Raw genomic sequence first — 25,026 nt, 5'->3', positions numbered from 1 at the left:
GCGATCGGCGGAGCATAGTCCTTCTCTCTTTTTTTTTTCTCCACGAGCGCGAGCGGATAAGGCTGCGGGTGGGGGCTGCGGGGGCTCGATCGAGCTTTATCGGGGGAGCCCCCTCCCCGTAGCTGCCTCCTTTGATTAATTCTACCCGTGCACTTTGTAGCCGATGATGAAACATACTATCTCCATCCCAAATTACTATTTATTTTGACATTTCTAATTACATAACTTTTGCTATGTATTTAGACATAATATATATCTAGATGTATAGTAAAAGCTATGTATCTAGAAAAGCTAAAATGAATAGTAATTTGGGACGGAGGGAGTAGCTGCTAAAAAGGAAATCGTGCAGATAAATATGTCATAAAGTTTGCCAAATTAAACACACCGGTTGTGTTGGGCTTTATATTACTTTTTACATTCTCATGGTCTGGTTGGTCAATGGAAGATGCATCCGTAAATTTTGTACGAGTCCTTTGTGCAACTGATCACTTGATATTCTACATATATACGTAACACTTTTTAAAATTATCGTTTGTGGGAATTAAGATGCATATTCTCTGAACAACTGTTTTTAGGAGATACAGCCATAGATTGATGTGTCACCTTGTTGATTTTTTCACTAGTTACTTTCATGATTCTCCTAATGGATTAGTGTTACATATTGGTTTGTTTGAATCCATTAAGGCAATTAGCATAACTATATAACCTTTGTCCTGAATAAAGTACCAGATAGTTGCACAATTTACCCCTGTGCCATTAATTCACTTGTCAGCAAATTAACATTTCAAGTTGACTTTGATAATTATCTAGATACGTAAATTCTTTCTGGTGTGTATATAGATATATCATTTTGAAATTCATATACGGAGATGTACACAAGCAAATGCTCACGAATCAAAACTGGACCAACTAACAAACCTTTTGCATGCCAAAAAGTAGATTTAATTTGTCTGGTTGTCATATGGAAAGCGAACAAAATGTTCCCTTTCTGTATAGTCTCGCTTTTTTATTTCTCGTGGTGTATTGTATTGTAGTGTTAAATGATGTCGGTTGTTGTCTCACCTGTTGTTATCTGTGACCATTGCACATCACAAGAAGCCACAGGTGAGCAAGTACTACTTCAAGAAGAAGACCAGTAACCACAGCAGCAGAAATGACAGGGATGATGCCAACCACGACACCAGGATCCAACCCAGGTCGCCCCTGAGCAGGCAGAGCCTGACCTTCGACACCCCCACCTACAACGCTGGTGAGCACGGCCGGGCATATATATGGTGCATCACTGCCACACTCACCCATTATTCTTCACGCCGCACTCACTTGACACTAGTGTGAATTGATCTGGTTTCATCAGGAACCTTCTACGAGATCGACCACGAGAAGTTGGCCCCCAAATCCCCAATCCATCTGAAATCCGTACGGGTGGTAAAGGTGAGGCTTTTCTATCCGGGATTCAGCTGCTGCTCTCGATTTATTGATCCGTTTGGCATGTTTGATCTGGTTTTGTTTTCTGATAGTCTGATGTCCCTGTGTGTAGGTGAGCGAGTGCACAAACCTGGACGTCACGGTGAAATTCCCGTCCCTCCAGGCGCTGCGCAGCTTCTTCTCCTCCTACCCGGCGTCAGGCACCGGGCCGGAGCTCGACGAACGCTTCGTCATGAGCAGCAACCACGCTGCGCGCATCTTGCGCCGCCGGGTGGCCGAGGAGGGGCTCGAGGGCGCGGTGCACCAGGTCAACTTCTGGCTCGTCAAACCCTGCCTCTACGACTTCGCCGCGTCCCAGCAGGCGCCGCTGCCGCCGGTAGCCGACTCCTGCCTGCTCACCACCTTGAAGTGTGATGGCGCCGGGTGGGGCATGAGGCGCCGTGTCAGGTACATTGGCCGGCATCGTGATGAAGCTCCCAAGGAGGCTGGCGTCGATGGTTGCAACACAGAGGTCAGCGTCAGAGAGGAGCAGCAGCGTCCAGGCACGCAGGAAGTTACGAGGAGCGAAAGGAACTGTAAGAGGAAGCGGGAGGCAGAAGGAAGCAGCAAGGACAAGCACAGAGACGATGGCAATACGAACCGCAAGGTTCAGGGTGGCAGCAAAAAGAAGGCGAAGAATCGCACCGTGGAGTCCAGGGACGGCGACCCTCGGCACGGCAAGGACCGGTGGTCAGCCGAGCGCTACGCCGCGGCAGAGAGGAGCCTGCTCGACATCATGCGGTCCCGCTGTGCCCGCTCCGGCGCGCCGGTGATGCGACATGTGCTGCGGGAGGAAGCCCGCAAGCACATCGGCGACACCGGCCTCCTTGACCACCTACTCAAGCACATGGCCGGCCGGGTGCCAGAAGGCAGCGTTCACCGATTCCGCCGCCGGCACAACGCGGATGGTGCGATGGAGTACTGGCTGGAGCCGGCCGAGCTTGCTGAGGTGCGGCGACAGGCCGGTGTGTCTGATCCATACTGGGTGCCACCACCGGGATGGAAGCCAGGTGACGACGTCTCCCTCGTTGCCGGCGACCTACTAGTCAAAAGGCAGGTTGAGGAGCTCACCGAGGAGGTCAATGGCGTAAAAAGGTCTGCACTCTGTATTTTTGTTGCGACACCATTGTTGTTTAAGTTCTTACATAGCGTGGGATTTCTTCCCATTTCTATGCCAAATTTGACTTTGTGGTGGTGTGTGAAGGCAAATGGAGCAGCTGGTGGACAAGGATGGGAACTTTGATGCAGAAAGAGCTTACAGTTCATTGAAGGTATGCAAAAGATCAGCTCCGTTCAATAGTCAATCCTCACTTGTATTGCTGTCCCCTTTATTTTTCAAGAAAGATGGCATTTTTCTGGTTCTTCTGATTAGAACTGAGCAAGATATGTAATTGCATTGATGTGCAAGTTTCTGTATATTTGGATATGCACTTTACGTCTTCATTTGAAAAAGGGAACATATGCACTTCCAGCATTTGCAAAGTTTCTGTATGTTTGGTTGTGCAAAGCTAACTTCTCATCCAGCATTTTCGTCTATTGATTGAAGTGCTAGAATGCTAGTCTTGGTTCAGAGTCTGCTATTTCGATATGGTTCCTATCAACTGCTTTTCCAGTCTCTGAAATTCTGAAGCAAGGACGTACTGATGTCCATGATCCAAACAGCATGAAAACTTGAAACTGCACTTTCGCTGTTTTACTTCCCCCACTTGTTCTACTGAGGAACTAACAAAAACTTGTTTTCGCATACCCATTTTGAATGCACTGATGGAAGTTATTCAATTTGTTGGTCAGGAGAAGTACCGGAGTGCCACTTGTTCTACTGAGGAACTATAACAAAAACTTGTTTTTGCATACCCATTTTGAATGCACTGATGGAAGTTATTCAATTTGTTTGTCAGAAGTACCGAAGTGCCACTTGTTCTACTGAGGAACTAACAAAAACTTGATTTCGCATACCCATTTTGAATGCACTGATGGAAGTTATTCAATTTGTTTGTCAGGAGAAGTACCGGAGTGCTGTGAGGGCTAACGAAAAGCTTGAGAAGCAGGTGTTCTCTTTGAAGGTAAGTACATGCATATGCAGCAAACTTTCTCTGCTTGAAAAAAAATCTGGCAGTTAATTTCAAATAAAATCAAAACTCAGACACCAAGCCTGCTAATTATCTTTAGTGATCGACATTTCTGAACATGTTTCTGTCTTTCAGAGTTTCAGTAGATGCGTGGAATACTTCATGGTGAAAGCAGTGACTATGCTAGCTGCATTTACAGAAACTATCTTGCTTTTATTTCAGGATATGTGCGAGAATGTGTTTCAGATGAATGGTGAGCTGGAGGAGGAGGTGTTATCCTTCAAGGTACATTCATGCATTCACCTGTAACATCTATTTCACTGTTATTTGTAATTAAGCATGGATGTTTTTTAGGTTCAGTTCTCTGCACATTCTTCTCTGCTATCTCTGTGCCTGCTCTGAATACAATTACTGACTCTGACTGATTTCAGGACAAGTACGAGCATATATCAGACAAGAATGATAAGTTAGAGGAGCAGATTACCTATCTCTCCAGCTCCTTCCTTTCTTTCAAGGTAGCTTCTTTGCATGGCAATGTACTCTGTTTGTTGATCATGCTCAGCCTATGCAAATGTACAATTGCCATTATCCATGAGTACAAGTAATGAAGTAACAGTGCCAACTGGATGGTGCAGGATCAGTTGGTGCTGGCGCTGAAGACTGAAACAACTCGTCAGCTGGGATTGGCTCCTAGCGATGGCAATCAAGAAGCTGCTCCCCGCACAACAGTGTACCTCGCTTCCGATGACCAGATGACCCCGCGGGCCGACGGCACCGTCATCCAAGGCGTCCCGGACAAGCCGGCGACGGCGACGGCGAGGAAGAGCAGCTTCCGCGTCTGCAAGCCACAGCCACAGGGCACGTTCCTGATTTGGCCCAGCATGGCGTCCGGCACGACCATCAGCGGGGGAGCCAGCAGCAGCTGCCCAACCGCCGCCGCCACGCCAGGCCCGGGGATCCTTCGCGGCACCGGTAGCGCCGGGCCGGGGCTCCCGCGGCCGTCGCGAGCCCCAGGAATTGAGGAGGCGGCGTCGTCGTCGGGCCTGGACGAACACCTGATGCTCGGCGCCCTCTTCTCCACGCCGCCCTCGGCGTCGTCCACCTACGCAGCGGCCAAGCTGCAGCTGTCCTTTCCCAGCCCGAGGTCGCCACTGCAGCCGCAAAAGCTGTTCGGCACTGCCGCCGCCGCCGGGTTTAGTCCTCAAAAGCTGCTGCATTTCTCCGGCCTGACTCGACTTCATGTGGTAAGCCCACTAGCTTGCACTCCTTCTCTCTGTCCTCTCGTTCTTTAGTCTGCACTCTGCAACATGATTCTCTGACAGTTAGTTAGTTCTTGCTGTTCGATTGCTGTCTGTGAGCATTGGTAGTTAACAAATCAAGGCAGCTGCAATGCAATCTGATCCATGTTCGATTGATCATGGCCTGTGCAGGACACCTCGTCCCCGTCGTCAGGGGCCTGCGGCGCCAGCCTTCTGGAGGGGAAGAGGGCCCTGTTCAATGCAGACGCCGGCGGGATCAGTGTCAGTGTGGTGGGCACCGAACTGGCCCTGGCTACTCCCTCCTACCGCTGAGCTGCTCCTACCTCCACTTCGTCACCTCCATAGTCCCTCCACATCAGTCTTGAGATTATTAGTTCTAGAGACTCGGCATCGGCGTGCACCTTTTTTCCTTAAGATAGCGAAGAGGCAACACGCAGCATACATACAGAAAAAAAAAAGAAAGAAAAAGAAAGAAAAGGAAAATGAAGAAGAATAGGAACTCACTTGAGGATTGGTTGCATAGTTCGTAGCCATTTCAGGTTTGGTAAGTCCCTAGTCAATATTTGTGTCGTCGAAGCCTGTATTCTGGTGGCTAGCTACTTGCATTGGATTGATCTCTTTAGTATATCAGTTGCATATGATCGTGTCGTCTGCCCTGTCTTTTGGTGCATGACACATTTGAGGTAGAATGTGTCAGTTTTGCTGGCTCCATAGGGCATATATAGTCTATAGAGTTATATAATAATATGATCCGGTTAATCTTGTGTGGCATAAAATTCTATGCCTCGTTGAGCAAAATATACTTATGTCTGGTAATTTACTGTTGCCTATGCATATATTGGTGGCATTCCTGTCTGCATTTCTGATATTGATCACATGCACAATCCTATGCAGAAGTCATCCTCTGCGCACGTTCTGCCTTGTGATTATGATTGTTCACATGTCACGATGATTAAAAGTACGATGCAGTTGAATTACATATGGAAATTGATCTTCGCTTCGTCAACGGATATTTAAGTTTGTACTTCCAATCGCGGTTCGAAGCTGGCCGTGAACTGACATCTTTCCTTAGCACTATCGTGTTTCATCACAATTCGCAAGGAAACAAAAGTCACTACTCACTAGACATATTCAAATCGAGAGGACGAGCCGAAATTGGCCAGAGATCTACACGAACAAGTTTCGTAGGTGCCAAGTTTCTGATTTGTACTTTTTTTCCATGGAGGACACGTGGGCGCCAAGTTTCTGCTCCGGACTTTCCTGCGCCACGAATCGAGCGTGGTTTTCGCTTCGTCTATTTCGACGGCAGCAGGTCACTGGACCGCAGATCCAACGGTCCAAATAGCTTTCTTGACCTCTACGTAGCGAAACCCAAAAAGGAAAAGGACAGTCCCAACCGGCCCAAGGGACGGACGGCCACAAGGCCCAAAACAATTTTTCCCTCCTTCAATTCACACTGCTCCCAAAGTCCAGAGCATTCTCCGTCTTTCTTCTTCCTTCCCCACCCAAAACTCCCCAAGCCCAAACCCTAACCACCACGGCGGCAATGGCGGCGGCGGAGAGATCCGGCGAGGCGGCCGCGGCGGACCCGCGCCGCGTCCGCAACACGTGCATCCTCGCGCACGTGGACCACGGCAAGACCACGCTGGCGGACCACCTGGTGGCGTCCTGCGGGGACGGGCTCCTCCACCCGAAGCTCGCCGGCCGGCTCCGCTTCATGGACTACCTCGACGAGGAGCAGCGCCGCGCCATCACCATGAAGTCCGCCGCCGTGGCGCTCCGCTCCCGGTCCGGGCACCGCGTCAGCCTCATCGACTCCCCGGGCCACATCGACTTCTGCTCCGAGGTCTCCTCCGCCGCGCGCCTCTCCGACTCGGCGCTCATCCTAGTCGACGCCGTCGAGGGGGTGCACATCCAGACGCACGCCGCGCTGCGCCAGGCCTTCGTCGAGCGCCTCCGGCCTTGCCTCGTGCTCAATAAGATCGACCGCCTCATCACCGAGCTCTGCCTCACCCCCGCCGAGGCGTACATGCGTCTCCACCGCATCGTCTCCGACGTTAACTCCATCTACTCAGCGCTGCGCTCGCACTCCTACTTCTCCCTCCTCTCCGCCCTCGAAGACAACCCCTCCTCCAGCTCGTCGTCCTCCACTGAGGATCTTCCAGAGGACTTTGAAGACGACGATGACAATGAGGACGCGTTCCAGCCCCTCAAGGGCAATGTCGTCTTCGCCTGCGCACTTGATGGCTGGGGCTTCCGCCCCCAACAATTCGCTGAGCTCTACGCCAGGAAGGTCGGAGTCAACCCCTCCGCCTTCCTCAGAGGATTGTGGGGCCCAAGATATCTCGATAAGAAGACGGGGAAGGTTGTGGGTAAGAAAGCCATCAAGAGCGCAGACCCACAGCCCATGTTCGTGGAGTTTGTGCTGAGTGCCCTGTGGAAGATGTATGAGCTGGTGCTGAACGATGGTGGCGAGAGTAAGAGGGTGAAGAAATTGGTAGAAAACTTCCAATTGAAAATTCCAGAACGGGAGCTGAAGAACAAAGATCCGAAGGTGGTGCTGCAGTCCATAATGAGCCAGTGGCTGCCGCTGTCTGATGCTGTGATGGATATGGTGGTGGAGTGCACGCCTGACCCTGTTGCTGCTCAAGGGTTCAGGGTCACACGGCTTATGCCAAAGAGGGAAGTTACACCAGAAGATGATGCTGGTTGCCCTGAGGTTGTTGCGGAGGCAGAGAGGGTTCGGAGGTGTGTTGAGGCCTGTGATGTAAGTGTGGATGCGCCGGTGGTAGTTTATGTGTCAAAGATGTTTGCCGTGCCATATAAGATGTTGCCATTGAAGGGAGTGAATGGGGAACTGTTGAACCATCATGGTGCCAGTGAGCCAGAGGAGTGCTTTATGGCATTTGCGAGGGTCTTCAGTGGGGTCCTTCATGCAGGGCAGAAGGTCTTTGTGCTATCACCACTGTATGATCCATTGAAAGGGGATGCAGTGCAGAAGCATGTGCAGGAAGTGGAGCTGCAATACTTGTATGAGATGCTTGGACAGGGCCTGAAGCCAGTTGCCAGTGTGGGTGCTGGGAGTGTTGTTGCAATCCAGGGCCTTGGGCATCATATATTGAAGAGCGCCACATTATCGTCCACAAAGAGTTGCTGGCCCTTCTCAAGTATGATGTTCCAGGCGTCCCCGATGCTCAAAGTTGCAATTGAGCCTTCAAATCCAGCTGATCTGGGAGCTCTTGTTAAAGGGCTCAAGCTTCTTAACCGGGCAGACCCATTTGTGGAGTATACTGTTACACAGAGGGGTGAGCATGTCCTTGCTGCCGCAGGTGAGATACATTTAGAACGGTGCATAAAGGATTTGGAGGAAAGATTTGCAAAGGTCAAATTGGTGGTCTCAGACCCCCTTGTTTCCTTCAAAGAGACAATTGAAGGAGGTGGTGTTGGTTTAGTGGAGAGGATGAAGGCTCCACAGGAGTTTGCTGAGAGGACTACTCCAAATGGGAGATGCACTGTGCGAGTTCAGGTCTTGAGGCTTCCCAATGCTCTAACTAAGGTCCTTGAGGAAAGTGAACAATTGCTTGGTCAAATAATTGAGGGGAAAACAGCAAAAGGGGATGGTGTCTTGGATCCAAGGCTTTCTCAAGATGATGGTAATTCTGCTGCGACGCTTAGGCAGCGTATGATCGATGCCATAGACAGTGAATTAGAAGCAATTTCCAATCAAGTGGATAAAGAAAAACTTGAGAGGTACAGAAAGACATGGCTTGGATACCTAGAAAGAATCTGGTCACTAGGTCCGTGGCAGGTTGGTCCAAATCTCCTCCTCTCGCCTGATGCAAAATCAAGTGATCGTGCGATAACCATCCAAGATGGAAGGCAAGGTATACTTGTGAGTGGTAGTTCTCATGTCTCTGAGAGATTGGGGTTTGTGAAGGAATCTGATACCAAAGATAACAGCAATCTTGACAATGGTGAATCAGCAGCAGATGCTCCTGAATCATTGCATCTAGAGTCTCTGGCACTAAGGAACAACATTGTCTCAGGTTTCCAGATTGCGGCAAATGCTGGGCCTTTATGTGATGAACCTATGTGGGGTCTGGCGTTTATTGTTGAGCCTTACCTATTTGCAGACGGCTCTGATGCTGCTAATCACTTTGATCAATACAACATTTCCAGTGGTCAAGTAATCACTGCGGTTAAAGAAGCATGCCGAGCAGCTGTTCTTCAAAACAAACCAAGGATTGTTGAGGCAATGTACTTCTGTGAGTTGACCGCGCCATATGATCAATCAGGTTCAACTTATGGAGTTCTTAATAAGAGGCGAGCAAGGATTCTGAAAGATGAGATGCAAGAAGGAACCTCATTGTTCACAGTGCATGCTTACTTGCCAGTCGCTGAGAGCGTTGGGTTTTCGAATGAACTTAGGAGTTTAACTGCAGGTGCAGCTAGTGCTCTGCTTGTTCTTAGCCACTGGGAAGCCATTGCTGAGGACCCTCTCTTTATCCCAAGAACGCAGGATGAGCTTGAAGAATTTGGAGATGGTTCAAGCATTGGGCCAAACCTTGCTAAAAAGCTTATGAATTCTGTTAGGCGGAGGAAGGGACTGCATGTTGAAGAGAAAGTTGTGGAGCATGGCACAAAACAGCGGACCCTTGCTAAGAAAGTATAGCTGTGTTTTTCAACTTTTTTGGTGGTACGGACTATGTCACTGTCCAAGATTTTGTCCTGGTATACTGAAATATAATCAAAGTTCTATGCGGTCATATAGTTTTCCATACTCGTCATTGTTGTTTGAGAGTTGAGACATGTAGGGCATCGATGTCTACTTTTTAAGCATTAACAATGACTTATTGATTGATGCCTTTCTTGTCTATGAAATATCATGAAATCAATCTCATAAAAGCTTGTCTTGTTCTATCATATTAGAAACATCACAGTATATGCTATATGCTCTTTTTGAGCCTTTCCTTGAAGGAAAACAGCGACTATCTACCAGAATACCTCTTTTATGATAAGGTATTTTTTCTGATCGTTTGTTTCTTGCAATGCGATGTTTGTACAGCACAGCCTTTTATCCTGGGAGCAAACTGATTTATCTTTCCATTAACCTTGAGCACTATTGGCAATGTCAATGATAACATTATCTTTACATATATTGTCATTACTATGTTTTTCATCATAAGAAACTTTATGTAGAACACTTCTTTCTTTATTCTGTATGTAGTGTGTGCTGAGATAGTGAGAAGTTATGTTCTCTGTAGCAAGCTGTCTTCTGGCAGTTGCTAATCTTGTGTTCTTTACGGTGCAGTGTCAAACACTCATTTATTAAGCATTGTTGTTAACTTTCCCCTTCACAAAAATTTCCCAGTTAGCATGTATTATATGATGGGTGTATTGACCTGTTTCGGAAAGTCAAAACTATTGCAGATGCTTTCCTTGGTTTTATTTCGCTTTGATACACACTAACACTGGCTGGGGAACCCATCTTTTGCATGCTTGTTGAAATGAAATCAGTTATGTCTGCAGAACTGGAATATCAATTTATTGCAGTTCTCACATTCTACTTTGATCTAGCACAATTTGATTTTCATCTTGTTAGTGCCTTAGTGGTTGGTTTGCATGGTTACACCTAATATCTGAGCATGTTTTTTTTGTATGTGCCTCCAGAGTTTAAATGGTATGCTAATTCTTATGTTTTTATTGCTTGGTTCAATTACCTGATGTCAACCTCACCAATAGCTATGAAGTTTATCGATCTAAGAATAATTTGTGGCTTTGCTATAGAGATATTCATTGGGACTGAAAAGGGTAGCAATTTTGTGGAGACAGTACATATTAGTGCGAAACGTTTCTAGGGTGTGGCAGCTGGCAGTGCGGACTTCACCACTTAAACCAGTTTAGAACAGCGCCAGCAAGCGATTTTTCTTTAATTTATTTGGATAACTGGATGGAAAACTTAGCCTCAAAGTTAGGTTTGAGTGAGTTCGGGTGGCCATTATGTGGGGATTTTTTTCAATATGAGTTGGGTGTGGACACTGGATATATGTATTTCTTAGAAGCATGTAGTGGTGTCAATGTGTTATACTATATGCATGTGTCGAATAATGTTTTGCAGAATACGAAGACACATCAAGCTGTAGTAGAGACCAGAAGAAAGATTCTCAAAACTGTAGAAAGGCCAAATTTAGGAAACTTCATATCCTGTACCCTAAGTCCTTAACTGCAATTTGGACTTTAGTATTGCAAACATTAGGTGCAAGGATCTGTAAGCACTGTAAAATGCCTGTAAACAAGCACGCCCATGGGTCATTGTGCACATATGCTTTCTATGCCGTTACTTGTCCATGTTGCACTGCAGTCTTTCCAGGATTGATAATGACGGATAGATGCAGCCAGATGCACTAGATACAGACGTAAATTAGATAATTGAACTGCATCCACTCAGACTCAGGTTTATTACCATTCCGAATTATGAACCTTGACAGGTTACCATTGCGAATTATGAACCTTCACTTTTATTCCCTCTCCTAGACTCCCATGCTGCCTGTATTTGTACAACTTGCATGGCTAAATGTTCACTGATTTCAGCTGCTTGCAGAAACCAAATTGGAATATGTGCTTCGATGGGTTCAAGACTTGAATCAAACGTGATCAACGCTTGCATTCCTACATTGTGGCTATTGTGATCAGTAGGGCGTTGACAGTTCGAGTTGGAATCTGAACCAATTGTACGTTGTGATACCAAGCACTTTGACTGTTTCCTGTTAGGGACTGAATTGTGGACTGGAATTTGTCAATCAGGAACGCCACCATCGAGCTTTTAACACGGGTCAATCTTTATGTTTCCTTTCTTGCTTTAATTGTAATGTCACGTTCTTCAGATGCTGTTAATCCTGTTTCCAAGATGTCCTGCCTGTCCCATTCTATCCGTTGAGAGCTGCATTGGGCGTTCCAGTTCTCGGTTGTTAACTGTCTGCTTGTGTGTCTGCTAATGTATGAAAGTATTTATTGTTCGATTTGTTAATATTCCATTTTGTATCGCTCAGGGATTTGTCGTCCATCTTTTATCATGCTGCAGTTTTTTTAGAAAGAGGGGTTTGGTTGATCTGACAAGCTTGTAGGGTTGCTGCCTCACCTTTCCTTCCAGCGGCGGCGGCAGCATGTTCTTGCTCAGGCAGCATCTACCATTAGGCGACGTCATGATCGCGGAACAACAACGAGACGTGCATGCAGGCTTAGCTTCGCCGTCCTTGTCTACAATCCCTGTTCTTGTTTTTGCCCCTTCGTCCTCATGAGAGTCGTGAGAGCGACTCGTCCTCTTATATTTTTTTTTTATTTTATAGTAGTGGAGCAATCATTAGCACTGGAGATTCAAAGTTGAAATGAAACACGTTCCGAAAGCGAATGCAGACGTTTGCATCCTTCGAAAAAAACATAAGGCGCACATGTTCGCCCTTTTACGACGACCGTACTCGTATATTAGCCAGTGTTTTCTTGGAACTATCGGTGCTAAACTTTAGCATCCCACTTTTAGTTCTATTTTAGCACCTGGATTCTCAAATAGAGGTGCTAAAGTTTAGCCCCTCCCATTTTCTTTAGCCCCTCCAAGAAGTGCTGAAGGGTGCTAAACTTGTTAAAAGTGGTCCCATCCTTAGATTTTTCCCTGTTGCCCTCCCTCCCCACACTCCCTCTCTCTCCTCCCCGCTACAGCCCCACCGCCCTCCGGCCGGCCCCGCCTCCTCCACCTGACCCTACCGCCTCCGCCTCATCCGCTCGGCACCGACTTCGAGTTCCTGCTTGGTGGATGCGTGGCCGCGTCCATGCTCCCCGCCAACGAGATCTTCTCTGGCGGCACAGCAGCCGAAGACGCTAAGGGCGGCGGAGGTGAAGACCATGGCCGCAGCCGGTGCCGAGGAGCCCAAGATCCCGGTGCAGAGGTGGCAGGATCTCCTTCGGTTGTGGAAGCAGCAGACCTCGTCGGGATCGGGCTTCGCGTCGTCGGCGACCGCGACCTCGAGCTGAGGCCGCTGCGCCGGCTCCTCCGCCGCGTGCCCAAGCCGTCGGAGCCGGAGCTGTCCCTGAGCTTGCCTCTCCTCCACCATTCACCTCGGAGCAGACTGTTGTCTTGAGGTGCAGCGGTGCACGCAGCGACGCCCGCTGCGGTGGCTCAGACCCCCTGCAAGGGAATAAGAGCACCGATGTCCGTCAGAAACCCGCAACACCACAACCACTGAGATGGCTTGGAACACGGACTCCGCGCGCACCTGGATCTCGGCATGGTCCTCCGCGAGCTCGTGGCGGCGGTCGTGGTCGAACCTCCCCTCCCTTCCCTTCGCAGCGTGCGCAGGCAGGCAGTCGGGCGGCGCGTCATCCTAGGATCAGAAGAGCAGTAGCGAGAAGACGTTGGGGTCATGGAAAGGCGGAAGCGAGCGGTGCACAGAGACAGAACAACGGAGGCTTTTAGCGAGCGAGCAAGCTGAGGACGAGGGAATTTGTTGGAGGAGTAGCGGAAGAGGGCAGAGCTGGTGCGCAGGAGGAGGGAAAATGAGGGGTATTATTGTCTTTTATCACCAAAAGTGTTAAAGTTTAACACTCTATCCAAACACTTAAAGGTGCTAAACTTTAGCACCCTCATTTAGCCCTCTATTTAAGGGTGCTAAAGTTTAGCTTAGGGTTTAACTAGGCTAAACTTTAGCACCTGCGTTCCAAATAGGGACATTGGCACCGTTGTTCTATTTTAAAAAAAAAAGGAAGGAAAAAAAACTCGCATACACCATATCTTGTCATCCACGCGTGTACCGAAAGACCTATCGAACGCGCGCTCTTTTGCTGAAAAGACAGAAGGAGAGGAGGCGCGCTTTTTGAGCGTACGTGCTCAAGCTTGGTCGTGTATATGCTGCTGCTTTTCAGCTGCACTGCACTGACTGTTTTTTTTTAAAAAAAGACAGGTGACAGGTAAGAAACCTTGCGATAGTCCTCGCCAATGGGATCGGCGCCCACGTAGTGTGATCATCGTAGTGTTCTTGACTGATACGTAACCAGTTGGCGAGCACGTATACGCTAGCTGCTGCATCCCAGCATCCGAAGATTACATTATTAGCCAGTAGCGATCAAAATACAGTCTGATGAGAGGCTGTTATTAGTGGCTTTTTTATATAATTAGGCTGTCACTACAGTGTTGCGACTTGTGAGTACCTCCTCCGGGACCCCGAACGTGCCATGGGTTTTTCTTCCCCGAATTGGACAACCTAACATGTGTACTATTGTCAGCGAACAAATTATTTTCATAGTATATTCGAATGTGATATATAATTTTTGAACAAGCCTTTGACCAACACCTACTCGTGACCTAGTTGATGTCGTTAAATTCATATTTAAAAAACACTGTATTATGAGTATAATTTAATTTGTATTGCGTCAATGAAATTTTAAGAATAATTTCGGTAAAAATCTTGTCAAATACACCTTGTAAAAACATTGGCGGGAGTGAAGATGAGCCTTCTCTGTTCAAAAACCAAAAGAGTTTGGTCTTCATTTCTCAATAAAAGAAGGTAGGGGAGGGATGTTTATGTAAGGAGTTTCCAATACAGATATTGCTAGATATATTGATAACTACTTGTTTCCTTTATGCTTTGTCTAAAGCTATGGGGGTTGAGGTGCTTGAGTGCGACTCATTCCTCTAGAATCTCCAGGGAACAATAATTCTTGTTATTAGTTAAGGTGCCCAAATCCGGAGGCTAAAAGTGGAGACCAAGCCGCAATAACCAAGAACTTCCAAAAGTGAATCTTATCATATCAAAAAATGTAGTAGAATGTTATGCAGTTACTACCGGGTGTGGTCTTTTGCATAAGTTTTTATTTAAGCAAATTAAGTTTAAATAGATTATATCGTACAAAAGCTGCTACACGCATTGATGTTTGAAGATAGATTCAAAGAAGAAGGTCAGCAAAATTTCTGAATATATAAAAGCAATTGTAGCACGCGTGATTATCACAATCTCCACCTCAATAGCAAACAAAGGCTAGTCTTTCAAAAGCAGGGGTGACCATCATACATGGATATAACAGAGGATAAAAAATCCATAACTTTGCAAGCAATACAATATTTGGATAGGGTAATTTTATCATTAATTCGTTCAAACCATCAAGATTTCAAATATAAAAATTGTAGTATGTCTTGTTTTAAACAAAAACCTTTCCGAAACAAAAAAAATTATATATCTAGAATTGTCTTCACAATTTATTTATGTAAATATAATTTAGTGATCGATATCATGTGCAAACCCACAACAAATAGCTATAGACATCGCAACATGAACGCTGAAGGGAGAATATTATCTTAAATAAAGAACAAAGGCAATAATTCATAAATCTAAATAATTCGATAGATTTGTTTTTTAAAAAGAAATGCTTGAAGGTTCGTGAACGCTGAAGGTAAAAATTATCTTAAATAAAGAACAAAGGTAATAATGCATAAATCTAAATAATTCGAGAGAGTTGTTTTTAAAAAAGAAATGCTTCAAGGTTCGAGTAACTTTCTGTTTGCTCGTACTAATGTGCCTACTCCACGAATTTACAGCAAGAATTTACGAGGACTAGATGGTAAGATTGTTCGTGGCACACCGGACACAAGTACAAAAGCCAAGTTATTAGTACCGCGTGGTCAAGGCTATAAATAAGTAAACCCTTCGGAGTTCGGACTCCAGGGGATGATCGTCCAGGATTAGATTAAAGACCTGGATGATCCATGCGATTACCCATTCCGTGGACCTCAGCAGAGTACGCGCAATACCACTGAGATCCACGTAGCTTGGAACTTGGAACGAAGGAGATGGATCGTGCAAGGCTAGCTCAACGGTTTCAGAAAATGTAAAACCTGACAGCTGCCGCTGCTCCTTGCTTATCTTTTTTTTTTCTAGAGGAGATTCAATTCAGCCGAATAATAATAGCAATACATTTACTGATGATCATCCCCATCTCCATTAATTATTTGACGAGATTCAATTCAGCCGAATAATAAAATTTGCAGGGGAGAACGAGTAGCTTATCCGCAAGCTGTGCAGAGTTATGAAGGATGGAATTGTTGGTGAGAATCGTCTTTCATCTGTTCTCGAGGAACAATCGAGTCTTTTTGTCCACCTGGAACAATCGTGCTGTTTTCTTGACTCCCTCCACACGTCCACGTCCTGAGCTACGATCCGACTTCCCAAAATACGGCACCGTCGCCTGCACAGATATCTCGAGGACGACATCACAATCTAGACTCTAGAGAGGGGGGAAAAAGGTGGACGGCGTACATACATATGCATACACCATCGACCTAGCTCGTCCAAATGAAAAAGATGATGGAAATGATGGCGATCAACATGGAAATGATGGGATGCAAGTATATGCAGCAATGACCGGTCAGGAAGGCGACGTGCCCGACGGGGAAAAAAGAAAAGTGGCAGTGCCCGATTCCCCTCTCGGGTAGTCGGGTGGTCTGAACTGAAGCAGCACTACACAGTGGTCAGCACTGTACGGTTGGGTGTGGTGCGTTTGGTGGTTGATTTCTTCTCACTCCAGCAGCAGCATGTTCTTAGGGGGTGTTTGGGAGGAGGGGGCTAAATTTTAGCCCCCGTCACATCGAATGTTTGGACACTAATTAGGAGTATTAAACTTAGATTAATTACAAAACTAATTACACAACCCCTAGGCTAAATCGCGAGACGAATCTATTAAGCCTAATTAGTGCATGATTTGACAATGTGGTGCTACAGTAACCATTCACTAATGATGGATTAATTAGGCTCAATAGATTCGTCTCGCGATTTAGCCTAGGGGTTCTGCAATTAGTTTTGTAATTAGCTTATGTTTAGTCCTCTTAATTAGTATCCGAACATCCGATGTGACAGGGCTAAAGTTTAGCCTCCTCCTTCCAAACAGCCCCTTATTCAGGCAGCACGTGACACGTCGGATCGGATGGCAGGCCCAGCAACTAGGTAGACGTGCACGCGGTTAAATTCGGATATTTTCAGTCGAACAAATACAAAATGAATATTTCGAATACGAATTCGCATTCACATATCTACCTAAATTTAAATTAGAGCTACTCACTACTTTTTTAATTGATAATTTTAGAATATCAAAATTATTTTGCAAGTAGAGAATAAAGTATGACTACGTAACACGGGTAGACAAAGATACATAGTTCAAAATAAAATATTTATCAATAAATATTTCAATAATTAAATGTATTAATAATAAAACAAGTAAATATTTTAATAAACAAATAAATAAATGGATAAAAATAATTTATACATCAATAAACAATTAAAATATGGTACTAAAAATTAATTTACATCAATAATTATATCTATTTCAAACTAAATTAAAATAATATATTTATAGCATAGTTGGAGAGGTGCTTTATTCTAAATGAATACGAATAATATCGGATATTTCGAATATGAATCCGAATTCGGATAGACAAAACTGATTAAAAAGCAAATTCGGACATCCACTTTCGGTACCATATTAGAAATGATCGCGGATTCCATCTTTACTATATATTTACATTTTAGCAAATATGAATTCGGATATTTCAGATTTCCACGTATCCATTTCCACTCTGCATGCGGTGGTCTTTGCCATCCTCTCTCGTGCGTTGAACCAGTGGCGACAGAAAGAGTTGTTTGGTCCACATGCTCCTACTGCTTTGTCTGCATTCAGCTCTAGAAGCTGAGATTCCGAGGGCGGCGCGCTTTGGTTGCACGTACTACTGCTTCGCCAAGGTAAGTCCAGCACGGCCAACGCCACGCGGCGGAACCAGGGGACTGGGTCGCTGCCCCGTCGTCGCAGGCTAACTGCGTCCACGTGTAAGGACCTGTTTGGTTATGGTTGCTTATTCATAAGCAACTTAAAAATAAGCAAATAAGTTGTTTATAACCCAAACACTCTTGCTTATAGACTTGCTTATAAGTTGCTTATGCATAAGCAAATAAGCAACTTTTGAGTTGCTTATAGTTGCTTATGGGGTACTTTTACACCTCCTACCCTCATTCTCTCGCCTCTCTCCCCTTTCTCTCTCCTTTATCCCATCACCGCTCAGACCGCCGGTTCCGCCCGCCGCCGCCGCTGCGCCGGCCGCTGCGCTTGCCGCCCGCTCGCCGGCCGCCTCCACGCCGACCGCCGCCGCTGCGCCCGCCGCCCGCCCGCCGCCCGCCCGGCCGCCTCCGCGCCTCCGCGCCGGCCGCTCGCACCCCGCCGCGGCCCGCCGCTCCCGCCCGCCGCCCGCCGCCGCTCGCGCCCGCCGCCCGCCGCCGGCCGCTCGTGCCCCGCCGCCGCCGCCGCCCGCCCGCCGCTCGTGCTTGGCCGCTGCCCTTTCTTCTGACGCTAGCCAAGGAAGGAGCTGGTAATTAGTAGGGGTAGTGGGAAATGGGATGGCAGGGGCAAATGTGTCAATAGCAGTCTCATTTATTGCAAATAAGCAACCCAAACCAAACACCTAGACTTATAAATAAGCAACTACAATAAGCAAGTAAGCAACTTATGAATAAGCATCCATAACCAAACAGGCTCTAAATAACGTGTAATCGTATCGTCGTGTCAGCTGCCTGTATTCTACTCCCTCCATTCCAAATTGTAGATTGTTTTGCCTTATCTAAGTGTATAGATGTTTATATACACATAAATATAATGTATGTCTAGATGCATACAATTAGATGCATATAAACATCTATAAATCTAGAAAAACTAAAATAAATATAATTTGGGATGGAACGAGGACTCATAGGATCATGCATCATGCATGATTGATTGAGCATGCTAGTTTGCATCCGACTAGTAGATTCCTCGTGGGGATTGAATCAGCCAACGCAAGCAAAAGCAAGTGCGTCCTGACTCCAGAGGATGCAGCATGCGTCCTGGAAAGAAGGGGTTAGATGACACCTCCATGTCATTAACCGTCGTTACACGGAGCCTGGAAGCCTGGAAGAAGTACGGGAAAGAAGCTGCAAGGACACACGTCGCCCCAGCTCCTGAATGATTCTCCTTAACCCATCCCAACCCCATAAAACGTGCAGGGCTCAACAGTTGCGGTTGCAGAAAACATAAAACCTGACAGCTGCTGCTTTGCTCCGTTGCCCGTCTCGCTGGCCATCCCCATTGACACTGTCTTTGATTGCTACAATTAATTATTTTACTTATCTGATTCGGGATCCATGTTTGAAACGGTAGCCTCATCTGCGGGCTACTAATTTTTGAGAATATCCGTGGAGCTGAGTTAATTTGAGAATAATCTAGCACAAACACATTGCTATTTTGAACCATTTAGCTTTGCCCTCAAAATCATATGTGCATAAACAAACCAGGTATTCTCTTTTCATCCTTCCAAAACCTGTTGCTACCGTCCAAGCGAGGAACAGATCAAAAGGCATGCATGAATCAACTTTCTAAAACTACAGCTCCTTACTCGCACAGAATTTAACATCTCAAGTACACACCATCGTCTCTAGTAGAGGGGGAAAAAAAGTGAACAGTCACAGTACCCATCATCTACCCATTTAAATGGTGTCCAAACGATTTACCATGCCTATAGCATGTATCTTTTTCAGAGCCAAGCAACAATTTAATTAGAGATAGTTAGTGGATATAGAGATCAAATTTGTGCTGTTTTAGAATTGTTTTCTGCTAAACCATATAGATGTTGTACCTTTTTCTTAGTTTTATAAATTTAACCCAGTAAGTACTTCGATCTCTTGGGAACTGAGAGAAATTCTGTTATTTTAAACTGGGAGGAAAGAAATATATAGATAAAGCGAGGAAAATTCTGAAAGCGAAATATCTTACTCCGAAGAATATCTCGCCTACCAGCCGCAGCCTACTTTGTTGTCTCCTCCTCGACCCCACTCTCGCGCCGGAGGCCCCACCTCGGGAAGGGGAAAAGAGGTGGGCGAAACGGCCAACACATCACCCGACTCGCTCGCCCGCCGCACCGATTCCTTCCAACTCCCTCCTCCCCCAAATCCAAACCAAAGCTCTGCCTGCGTCTCCGCCGCGCCGCGCTCTGATTGACCCCCCGAAACCCTCGCTCCCCGTCGCCGTCGCCATGGACGACGACCACGACCAGGACCCCGACCCGCCGTCGCCGCCCGCCGCCGCCGGGGGGCGGTGCCCGTGCTGCTCCTCCTCGTCGCCGGCCGTGCCGTGGCGGCGGTCCGTCAAGCGGAAGCTGGGCGCGGAGAAGGGGGAGGGCGGGGGCGGCGAGGGGGAGGGGGAAGAGGCGGAGCCCACGGCGGCGCGGGTGGGCGCGGAGGAGGAGTGCGCGGCGCTGCGGGAGGCGGTGGCGGCGGCGCAGTCCACGGCGTCGGAGCTGCGGGCCGAGGTCGAGGAGGAGCGCCTCGCCTCTGCCAGCGCCGCCAGCGAGGCCATGGCCATGATGCTGCGGCTCCAGCGCGAGAAGGCCGAGGTCCAGATGGAGCTCCGCCAGTTCCGCCGCTTTGCCGACGAGAAGATGGCGCTCGACGCCGCCGAGATCGACCAGCTCCGCGCGCTCCTGGCGCAGCGCGCGCGCCGCCTGATGAGGCTGCGCGCCAGGCTCCGCGAGTACCGCCTCCAGTTCCTCCACCTCGGCATCCCGCTCCCCGAGGGCGAGGACCTCGTCGCGCAGAACGCCCAGGAGGAGGAAGAGGACCTCCTACTGCTCGAGGGCGAGGACGGCTACGCCGACGGCGACGGGGGCTACTACCCTGAGCTCCGCTGCCACGACGGGGAGTACTACTACGAGGACGGGCAGGAGGAAGAGGATGCGGTTGCCCTCGATCTGGAGCGCCGGATCTGCCGCCTCGAGCACGATCAGGAAACTCACCTGCTTGAGCCGGTCCTGGAGGAAGAGGAAGGAACCAACCTTTACACAGATGAGGGGTTGCCGGAGTTGCCTGGGCTGGAGCGGGGCGGCTTTTATGCTGACGAGATGTTACCTGAGGAAGCTGTGGAAGAAAGGAGCCAACTCTACAATGACGATGAGGAGTTGCCAGAGTCACCAAGTGCTGGATTTGGTGGTGGGGAGGAAGCGAGTGAGACTGATGGTGTTGGCAGTGCAAGTGGCAGCGATAGGGTATACACAATCGACAAGGTGCATCAAGGTGCGTCTGCGCCAATAGCCAGGGTTCCGGATAAGTACCAGGATGAGGTGGTGGAGCCAGACATTAAGAAGCTTTATATGAGGCTGGAAGCGCTGGAGGCTGACCGTGAGTCAATGAGGCAGGCCCTTGTGGCGATGCGCACTGAGAAGACGCAGCTTGTGCTTCTCTGTGAAATTGCACAGCAGCTTGCCAAGGATGGAGCTCCAGCTGGATCAGGGGCTGGCGTGGGGCCAGGTGTACACCATACGCCGGGAAAATGCAAGGTGGGGATTGTAGAAAGAAGGTTCATGGAGGATAAGAAGGCAGCACTTGTCAAGACATTCTCCATGGTTGCTTTATTTAAGGTATGATACTTGTTTCTGTTGATAGGATACTAGTAGATCGTTGGTAAATTACATCAAACATTGCATCCTCTGCTGGACCTTGCCTTTTCGATTAGACTACGTAGCGTATAGTTTACTACTAACTCCATTTCACTATGTTTGCCCATGGCTTTGGAGAATACTTGCACAATGTACACCTGATTAAATGCTTTGAATGGATAGAAGTGGTTATCATATTGTTCAACAGCAGTATGAATGGTCATTTCACATTGATATTTTCATGGAACTCGTACTTTCGTGGTTAGTAGTTAGTATGCGTGGTGAGCTACGGACAGACAGTGAAATGGAGGGAGTAGGAATGTAGGATCTAAGGTATGGTGGTTTTGTGCTGATTTGGTGTATAACTCATTTTTAGATTCATTCATTTCATGCAGTAGAGAGCCACTATGTAATATCTATGTTAATATTCTAGCTGGGGTTCGAGCATATTTAATAAGAATGTTTTTTTTGTTGAATGTTGCTGTTGCAGTAATGCAGCATATAGTGGTTCTTTTCTTTCTAATGGTCTGGCCACCTCTTACATCTAAATATTTTTGCTAGTTGGCCCTTATAAAGTCTAAAGATAGTAATGTTTCTGTTTTGGTAACAAATTAGCTGTGCTTAACATTATTTCTTAACTTGTGACTGTATAAGTCTGGTTAACACGATTGTGACACCCATGGATTGTTCTTTCCTATGTACGTTTGTGGCGCTCGTGGCCGTGGCTTTGTGTTCTGGTTGTCAGTCGGATATTGTCAGACTATTGAGGATGAGTTTGGTTCGTGCCGAACTTTGCCATGCCAAAGTTTAGGCGCGCCATAGTTTCTTAGGCTGCTGTTTGGTTCACTTCCACAGTTGCAGCTTGCCACAGTTTCGTAGCCACATGCCTCACATGTCATACTCATTTCTTGCCAAACTTTGCCACAAGTGTGGCTTCCATTTTGTTGGCCAAACTTTCTTTGGCAGCCACAACTTGGCTAAGGTTGGTTATGGCAAGGTTAGGGACCAACCAAACAGGTCCTAAAGGCCTAACTGCCTAGCTCCCTGTTTCCCCTGTTCTGGTTGCTTTCTGCGTGAACCAAAGGCTTGTGTATAGGGAAAGATTTTTTTCCCCCTTAAGCATAAGTCACATGTCCTAAGTTATGACGCTCTTTACTGGTGATAGGATACTGGTAAGTTGGTGGTAAACTGCATAGAAGTTGCAGCATTTTGCTGGACCTTGCCTTCATAAAGTAGACTGTATGTGGTGTATAGTTTAAGATCTAAATTATTGTGGTTTCGTGCTGATTAGGTCTATTGATCATTTCTTGATTCATTCATTTGACCCAGTAGAGTTTCCGCTATGTAATCTATGAAACACATATGATCTAAATGTTTGTTGTAGAATGCAGCTGTTGCAGTATATAGTGGATGTTTTTGGTGCTCTGGGCAAGTCTTTCCTAATTCTGAATGATTTTGGTAGTTAACCCTAAAGATAGTAATGTTTCTGTTTTAGTAACGTATTAACTATGCTTAATACGATTAGCTATGTGCAACTGTTTTCCAACTTTTGAGACATTAAGAGCCAAAATAGGAGGGCAATTTTTGAAGATTTAAATTGTAGAAAACTTACGGAATTGAAACTATGGTGTTTTATATTTAAATATTTAATGTAGATCATCTGCAGATATTCACTCGTTAGTAGGTCAAGCAAGAGATAGATTTGGATATCTTTCTGCTGTTCCTGCTGACTGGCTTGCGTGATCGAACATGTTGTTAATTGTCGTGGCATGATTTATTTCTAGGGTTTATTGTTTAATAAAACCAATTAATAGCGCATTCAGATTTTCAGCTTTAATTAATCACACCTCCTAAACTGGTGCCTGAAATCGTGGAGCAATTTCAGGTCGAACGCTGCAGCTCCATGGAATCCGATTCTGTTACCAGTTAGGGTTCCAGGGTTTGGGGAAGGGGCATCAGTGGATTCCGAGCATAGAGGGGGCCTGGGAGGCAGGGTACGTCAGGTGTGCGCGGCAGTGGTGGCTGGCCAGGCGTTTTGGGTGGGGGGTGGGGAAGTTAGGGTTTGGAGGGGGCTGTGGTGGTGTCCCTGTCAGTGGGTGTGCTGCCAGGGACGACTGGGTGAGGGCAGGGGCGAGCACTGCTTCATATCTGGAATCTGGATGAAGGTATGTGATGAATGATTGGGAGGTAGAAGCGCTGGAGCCATCCGATCTCACATCACCGGTCACTGAAAAACCAGAAAAAAAAAAAGGCACCCTGGAGTTTATCGCTTTGCTTAATTAGTCGATCCCATTCTGTTCCGATGAAAAAAAATTCAACACTTCCAAGTTTTGGGATGCCAAAACACAAGAGAAAGCATGTGTGGGTACTGGGATACCTTAGTGTTCTTGCCAAATATAGTGTGATTGTGGCACTCGTGGGAGTTGGTACCATTGATTTCTACTTTAACTAAGGGGTGTTCTATTCATAGGGCAACTTATTATGTTTTCTTAAGCATATCACACGTAACCAAGTGATTGACATCCAATAAAGTAACACATGACTCTCTACATAAATGCAGTGGCCGCAAATCTGAGTTAAACTAAAAAAATCTGGCTACTTCTAAGTAGCATTGTTCCAAATGCACTTGAATTGTATTGTTATTTTGCACCTCTACAATCTAAATGTGTTCTTTAGATGTAATCATTGTGATGTTCCCTTGTGCTTGCACTGTTTTTATTGTTGAAATCGATAACCTAGTAGTCTATTTGCAAACTTAAGTATTTGTTGTCATCTTTTGCAGTGGGTCCTTACTTTATTCGGTAAGAAAAAGAAGCTATTACAAAGCAGGTAGGAGAGGCTTCAACGGGAATTCAGTCCTTGATATATATATATACTTATTTTATCTGTAAAGCATTATGATATTGACTGTCTTCCTACTTGGTTGATAGGTATACTTTTGGCTTATCAAGTAACAATGTTGGTTTGCTCCTACTCTTGGATAAGTGCCCGCGGATCCAGAAAACCCTCACAAGAACAGGGTAAAACCGGCCAAAAAAAGCATCAGTGGCTGTTTGATGTAAATAAATAGCTATCAGTTGGGAAGTTGGCATCAGAGTGCATTTTTAGTGAAGGTTGGGTGGAGCTGGTATTGTTTTGATTCTTTAGTTGGGTGATTTTCTTTTCCCGTTTTGGGTGATGAGGATGAATATGCGTTGCTCTTGCAATTGTTTAAGTCACGAGAACCGCTTTTGCGTCTTTATCACCAGCAAAAGCTTGTTGATTGTATAGTGCGCTTGAAATACACCATGATGGTTGGTTGATTGCTTTGCTTGCTTCCAGATTGATGAGTGAATATTGATTAACTTTGGCATACAATTTGCGCCCAACCTTTTGCAAAAAAAAAAATCCTTATGCAAATACTAAGTCCGTTTATGTCTGCATGTACATGTACATATTTGTTGCTATTGACATGGACTGACAGATCTGTTAATTGAAATCTGTATAATCTCTGGTCCGAACGGCTGCCCCTTGAAAATCTGTATAATCTCTGGTCCGAACGGCTGCCCCTTGAAAATATTCATAACTGTAATGAAATGGCAGGTGGAAACCAATGCAGGAACGCAACTTGCATGGTGCATTGGTACTTGCTCACACTTCTGACCGGAATCCGGATTATAATGGTAGCTGGTATTCTCAATCCCGGAACTAAAGTTTAGTTCGTGTCACATCGAATATTCGGATGCTACATGAGCTAATTACAAAA

The 25,026-nt window shown here is 46.6% G+C and overlaps 2 protein-coding genes across 3 annotated transcripts in view; both read left to right on the top strand.

Moving 5' to 3' along the window:
- The window catches only part of LOC101765793, a 12,574-nt gene extending 2,859 nt beyond the window's left edge, over positions 1 to 9,715 (top strand). The window contains 12 exon segments of the mRNA XM_022829656.1: positions 1,096 to 1,266; positions 1,269 to 1,326; positions 1,329 to 1,358; positions 1,361 to 1,431; positions 1,538 to 2,559; positions 2,669 to 2,735; positions 3,465 to 3,527; positions 3,756 to 3,818; positions 3,965 to 4,048; positions 4,169 to 4,777; positions 4,964 to 5,103; positions 6,158 to 9,715. Of these exon segments, the coding sequence (XP_022685391.1) occupies positions 1,096 to 1,266; positions 1,269 to 1,326; positions 1,329 to 1,358; positions 1,361 to 1,431; positions 1,538 to 2,559; positions 2,669 to 2,735; positions 3,465 to 3,527; positions 3,756 to 3,818; positions 3,965 to 4,048; positions 4,169 to 4,777; positions 4,964 to 5,103; positions 6,158 to 9,464 (5,685 nt within the window). The 3' untranslated portion in view covers positions 9,465 to 9,715.
- Positions 9,716 to 19,705: 9,990 nt separating this feature from the next.
- Positions 19,706 to 24,633, top strand: LOC101766901 (myosin-binding protein 7). 2 transcript variants are annotated; one of them, XM_004982222.4, is made up of 3 exons: positions 19,735 to 21,263; positions 24,064 to 24,110; positions 24,212 to 24,633. In XM_004982222.4, exons 1-3 carry the CDS (start codon positions 19,884 to 19,886, stop codon positions 24,303 to 24,305), a joined length of 1,521 nt encoding a protein of 506 aa, XP_004982279.1. In that variant the 5' UTR covers positions 19,735 to 19,883; the 3' UTR covers positions 24,306 to 24,633. The 2 variants fall into 2 exon arrangements, with proteins under 2 accessions (XP_022679100.1, XP_004982279.1); XM_022823365.1 differs by lacking the exons at positions 24,064 to 24,110; positions 24,212 to 24,633 and adding an exon at positions 23,167 to 23,750 and having other exon boundaries at positions 19,706 to 21,263.
- Positions 24,634 to 25,026: the final 393 nt, after the last annotated feature.

The sequence above is a fragment of the Setaria italica genome, chromosome IX, assembly GCF_000263155.2.
Source record: "Setaria italica strain Yugu1 chromosome IX, Setaria_italica_v2.0, whole genome shotgun sequence".
In the NCBI taxonomy this organism is placed as follows: domain Eukaryota; kingdom Viridiplantae; phylum Streptophyta; class Magnoliopsida; order Poales; family Poaceae; genus Setaria; species Setaria italica.
Note: the sequence above shows the minus strand (reverse complement) of the source record. Positions and strands in the feature narration are given on the sequence as shown.

Bases quoted from the DNA above. Each gene is read 5' to 3' on its own strand.
- LOC101766901 (XM_004982222.4), top strand. From the start codon at position 19,884: ATGGACGACGACCACGACCAGGACCCCGACCCGCCGTCGCCGCCCGCC. The intron at 21,264-24,063 runs GTATGATACTTG...CATCTTTTGCAG, and splicing joins CCATGGTTGCTTTATTTAAG to TGGGTCCTTACTTTATTCGG. The intron at 24,111-24,211 runs GTAGGAGAGGCT...CTTGGTTGATAG, and splicing joins AAGAAGCTATTACAAAGCAG to GTATACTTTTGGCTTATCAA.